Source organism: Lemur catta, chromosome 11 (assembly GCF_020740605.2).
Source record: "Lemur catta isolate mLemCat1 chromosome 11, mLemCat1.pri, whole genome shotgun sequence".
NCBI classification, from domain to species: Eukaryota; Metazoa; Chordata; class Mammalia; order Primates; family Lemuridae; genus Lemur; species Lemur catta.
The window spans coordinates 56643428-56649291 of NC_059138.1; the positions used below are offsets into that span (position 1 = coordinate 56643428).

The following is a 5864-nucleotide window of genomic DNA, read 5'->3' on the forward strand; positions in this document are numbered from 1 at the left end:
CCTCCCTTTGAGTTAACAAGGCCCCGCTCACTATATCTCTTTATATTAAAAATATATATATTAGAGAAGAGCGAGGGAGAGGGAGAACCACCTCCGCCCCCTCTTTTAAAAATTTAAAAAAAAATTTTTTTTGCAAGGATCCAAAGAGCTAAGGTGGCTGCAGAGGGGAGAGCGGCGCGAGCCAAGTGGGGGAGGGTGGAGGAAACCCGGGAGAAGGCTTTCTCCAGCCCCCAAAGTTTTGATGATGACCATGACTACGATGGCTGACGGCTTGGAAGGCCAGGACTCGTCCAAATCCGCCTTCATGGAGTTCGGGCAGCAGCAACAGCAGCAACAGCAGCAGCAGCAGCAGCAGCAGCAGCAACAGCCGCCGCCGCCGCCGCCGCCGCAGCCGCACTCGCAGCAGAGCTCCCCGGCCATGGCAGGCGCGCACTACCCTCTGCACTGCCTGCACTCGGCGGCGGCGGCGGCGGCGGCCGGCTCGCACCACCACCACCACCACCAGCACCACCACCACGGCTCGCCCTACGCGTCGGGCGGAGGCAACTCCTACAACCACCGCTCGCTCGCCGCCTACCCCTACATGAGCCACTCGCAGCACAGCCCTTACCTCCAGTCCTACCACAACAGCAGCGCGGCCGCCCAGACGCGAGGGGACGACACAGGTGAGAGGCCGCTTGGGCAGCTCGCTTCTCCCGCCTCCCGACTGCCCCCCACCCCGCCCGCCCCGCTCACTTCCTCAACGCCGGGGCCTCCGCCGGCCCCCTCCCCCAGGCGGCCCGGCGCGCCCTCGGCCCGGCCCCGCGTGCGCCCGCTCTCCTGGCGCCTGCCTGCCGGCCTCTCCCAGCCGGGCCCCTTCCCGCCGCCGCGGACCCCCGGCTTCCTTGCGGCGCGGCCCTCCTTGCTCCCTCGCCTCCGACGCGCAGCTTGGGCTGCGCCCGGGCCACCGCTGGCTTCGCTCGACAAGTTGGTCCTCACTGCGCTCTCCAGCCCACTGGGTCTGTGCGCTCTTTTCCATAGCTCCCTCCCTCCGGGCTGTAACCGACGTCTGCCAGGACTGGGGACATTTCTGGGCCGGAACTGGGGAGCGTGTTTTGCTTCCCAGCCCACGCTGGGCAGGCAGTGGCCTACTTTGCGTGGGGCGCCCGGTGCGCCTCAGTGACTCGGTGGGAAGCTGGCGTGGCCTGCGGCTCTGGTTAAACTAGTGACAATTGGGCTCTTTCCTGTGGGCTTTGAGGTGTCCCCCCCCATCTCTGACCTGGCCCCCCTCTCTCTGGGTTTTTGATACAATGTTGGCTGCTCCTTTGTTCGTGGAGGCTAAGCAGAAAATCTCAGGCTGATGATTCTCATCACCCGAGGGGGACGGAGTTGCCCTGAGAGGCGCAGCCTGCTCGCGGGCTGGTCTGAGCGGTTGCTTGTGTTTTGTTCCGGGCTTTTGGTCCCTCCCAGCAGAATCATTTGGAACACGCCGCCGAGGGGGCTTGATGCACCAAGCTTGGAGCTGGTGACATCAAGTCAACTGGCCCCGTAAACCCCTGGGTAGTTCAAGCACAGCTTCAGGCACTGTGAAGCCAGGCCGAGGCCCCCGCTCGGCCGAGAGAGCTACAGCCTGGCAGAGCCAAGCGGCGCGCCCCAGAGAGCCGCCGGCGCCGCCTCCGCTGCGGCAGAGAGCCGCTTTTTGCCTGAGGGCCTCGGGCGCTCACTCGGCCCAGCCACCGCGCATTGTTAGGGCCAGAGACAGCGTCAGGAAAAAGCTTATGCAGCCACTGGGAGCACACGGGCACCGTGGACCCAGACAGGTCAGGGCATTGTGAGGACACTTCGAGGAATCCCTTATTGGGCTTTGGAGAGACCTGGTACAGGCCAGGCCACGTGCAGGGAGACGGCAGCAGTGGCCTCACGGGTGACCGCTCCTCTGTGTCATTTGCTTGCAGATCAACAAAAAACTACAGTGATTGAAAACGGGGAAATCAGGTTCAATGGAAAAGGGAAAAAAATTCGGAAGCCTCGGACCATTTATTCCAGCCTGCAGCTCCAGGCTTTAAACCACCGCTTTCAGCAGACTCAATACCTGGCCCTTCCCGAGAGAGCCGAACTGGCAGCTTCCTTAGGACTGACACAAACACAGGTAATTCCCGAGAAGCCCGAGTATCCCTGAAATGCTGGCTCCGCTTGCAGATCCGGCAGGGAACACATCAGGAGGAATTCTTGGCCTAGTCAACCAAGGATGGAAGGAGCTTAATGACAAATACCTTTGCTCCAGTCTTGCACTTTCCTGGGACAACACAGTTTGGAATGAATGACCTGGTATTGAATACTGGATTGGATTTGCACATCCTCCCAGCCCTCGGCGACCCCACCCCAGCCTAGCATCTTTTGGTGACCAAACTCATAATTCAATTGAATCCTATTCCAGAGCAGAATGACATGAAAGAAAACAAAAAGGTGTACAGACCACGAGGCAGAATAAGGTTCACCTTTCTTAAGGATCCTTTTGTAGGTCCTGGGAGCTAACAAAGATTTTAACTCATTCACATAAAAAAATTATGAAGTGAAATAGAAAAAAAAAAAAGCAGGTAAGGCATAGGCTCCAATGGAGTTTAGTAAAGGCACCAACATGTAAACTCTTCATCCTAGGATCAGTGAGGTGGGTTTTTCAGAAGATTTCCCTAAACTTAGTGGTTAAGTCTTCCTAGGTGATGTGGCTGGTGCAGTCTGAGCTACCTCCCTGGAGCACAGGACTTGGGTGCAGTGGCAGAGTTAGAGATTAGAGAGAAGTATTGCCCAAATTATAGCAGATGAAGCCACAGATAAGTACATTTACTTAAATTCTCCTGTCCTACTAATTTGAAAAATGTATGGGGCATTTCAGATTTCACAGGAAGAATCTTAGGTGAGTATGTTAGGACCCTAGTCATAAAGCCAGGCTACAATCACCTGCAGTTTTTGTCCTTGTTGATAAACTTAGCTGCATGGGGTGGCAGGCCTCATCTGAGGTAAGTAATCTTTAGCAAAGGGATTTCAGGTTTTATGAGACTATTGCTGGGGACCGATTGTGTAGTGCCTTAAGACAGATGCTCCTTCAGCTCTTCTTTCCAATTTAGCCTGTTTTTTTCTTGTCATATTGCCACTGAAAATATTTAGAGTTTGATATGAAGGGATTCCAGCTACTTAGTGACACATATTCCTCTTAAAGGTAAAGGAAGCTGTACCATAGAATTTCCTTCTTCAAATAAAGTAAATCCAGAATGTTGGTCTAGATATGCTCCATCTCAGTTTCCTGATTCACATTTAATTTTTCAGAAGCCCTTTGACTTTTAGTTACTATGCTAACAATTATGTGATGATTGTTGACCACAATTTGACCAAATAACATACAAAGTAGGGAATGAGGGAGGTGCAATCCTTAATCCCTGCTGGATTATGGGGATATAGTATGTCTGGAGAAAGATGCTCCATGAATAGTCTATGGCCTGTGCAATATATGCATAGATATGTTCAAGGTATTTAGCTTTAGATGTATAGGCTCTAATCTCTTTACAGTCATTTGCTCCTTGTACATGCATGGAGGTGCCAGCTTTGGGGGTTGACAAATAGAAAAACACAGACTATTAGAAGCCATACATTCAATTGTATGGCTTTGATCCAAAAAGTACTTCTTTTAAAAATCCTTCTTTAGACTTTGAACCTGGTCATCTCATTCACTCTTTCTTATTTTATTCTTATTTATGCTGTTGTTTTAAACCCAGGCTAGCATCCAACTCAAGAATTATTTTAGGTATCCAGAGATGATACCTAGTAAGTTGGAAGAAGGGGGAGTGGAAGAGGCTAGAAAGAGGTGGAGGGAGGCGGGGACTTGTTGGTTTTTGCAATGGTTGTTTTTTGTTTTTATTTATTTTTTTAAAATATTGCTTCCAAAGCCTTGAGTGACACTAGGCATACCAGTTCCATGTTTATCAGGCCTAATGATTGCTGCATTTCTTGCAGGTGAAGATATGGTTTCAGAACAAACGCTCTAAGTTTAAGAAACTGCTGAAGCAGGGCAGTAACCCTCATGAGAGTGACCCCCTCCCCGGCTCAGCAGCCCTGTCGCCTCGCTCCCCGGCGCTGCCTCCAGTGTGGGACGTTTCCGCCTCAGCCAAGGGCGTCAGTATGCCCCCCAACAGCTACATGCCTGGCTATTCGCACTGGTACTCCTCTCCACACCAGGACACGATGCAGAGACCACAGATGATGTGAGTTGTCCAAGGGAACACCCTAGGGAAACGTCTGAATAAGGCAAGAAGGATCTGGGACCTGCTTGCATCTGCCAAACCGAGCCGAAGGAGCAGGCTCAAGAGAGAACTTGTATGTGTGGCGAGAAGCCGGCTGGGCGCTCGTTTCTCCCTCTCTCTCTCTCTCTCTCTCTCTCTCTCTCTCTCTCTCTGTCTTCCCTCCCCCACCCTTGCCCTCTCTCCCTCCATCCTTTTCACCCCTTCTTCCCTCTTTTCTATTCTTTCTTTCCTTCCTTTTCCTTTCTACCTTTCTTTTCTTTCTTCTCCTCATTTGGCTTCTCCCTTGAGCAACCTCAGTAATTGATCCTACATCCCAGAGAGAGAGGGAGATTGGTTTCTATGCCATCACTCCTGAAACCCTTTACTGTAAGGATATTTTCCCTTACCCCTTGGGATCCAGGCTCTGAGCCTCCTCTTCTCTTTGGGAGTATCCATCAAAATGACTTTTTTTACAGACATTTTCCCCGCACCAGAAGAATCTGCACAAACATGGCAGCGTTTTTACTTGTTTAATAAGCTTAAGACATTACATGATGAAAGAGAAGCATTTTGGACTCCTGAATTTTTATTTACCAATCCAAGACTGACAAAAAAAAAAAAAAAAAGAAAAGAAAAAAAGAAAAACCCTCACATAACAGCCTTTCTCTAAAGAAAAAGGAAAAATCGGCTGTAAGATTAGAACGTTTTCTCAAAGGGAACACTGCATGTTTTATCAAAATGCAATGACCAAGAATGATGATTGATTTAAAAAGCAAACAAAACAAAACAAACAAACAAAAAATGCTCTTTCTCCACCCCACCCCCAAACCCTGAACTGGAATCAGGAAAGACAGAGGAAACAACCAAAATCACCATTCTATTGCTTTGACACCTTTACTAGGTGAATTGGTGGCATTCACTAAGCTAATAGGGACGTTTATATCAAGAAACATTTCTGTATATATTGTTGAATTTTAGTTGTACATATACTTTGTATGTTTTTGTCTTCTTTCATATATGGAGTAAAAGCCACAAAACGCTGAGAGTGTCCTGTATATTTCTGTGTGTCTCTGTCTCTCTCCTCCCTCTCTCCCCCTCCCTTCACCTCCCTCCCATTATATTTTCTATCACTCTTAAAAGAATTCCTATTTCCTAATATGGGAAGTCCTATATATAAATATCAAATGCCTGCAAAGATGTCAGTTTGCACCACTAGCCTTTGTCTTAAGTACTTTTACATTAACCACAGATATTTCCTCAGCTTTCTTTACGTATTCAGTTTTTATTGTAATCTCTACACATTTATGTATTTTTTAAACATTAGAATGACCTATCCTCAGGTTACTCTCTAGACATCCAGTAGTTTCTAGTGCTGAAACTGAGTATTCTCCTTTCCCTTTTCCCAACCGAAATAATTTGTCTTTGTTTGGAAGCAGCTTTTTTTAATAAAAAGAAGAAAGAATAAAAGAAAAAAAAAACAGAAAGCAAAGTGCACAATTATGCCTACTTAATGTTTAAAACCCATTGCCAGCTAGCTAGGTAGGAAAAGCACTATCCTGGATGAAATACATCCTTCCGATCTTGGGGAAAGCACAGAAATAATGAAAATGA

At 48.9% G+C, this 5864-nt stretch overlaps 1 protein-coding gene across 1 annotated transcript; it reads left to right on the forward strand.

Moving 5' to 3' along the window:
• Positions 1–241: 241 nt before the first annotated feature.
• Positions 242–4341, forward strand: DLX6 (distal-less homeobox 6). Its single transcript, XM_045564117.1, has 3 exons — positions 242–665; positions 1935–2128; positions 3988–4341. Exons 1-3 carry the CDS (start codon positions 242–244, stop codon positions 4237–4239), a joined length of 870 nt encoding a protein of 289 aa, XP_045420073.1. The 3' UTR covers positions 4240–4341.
• The last annotated feature ends 1523 nt before the right edge of the window (positions 4342–5864 follow it).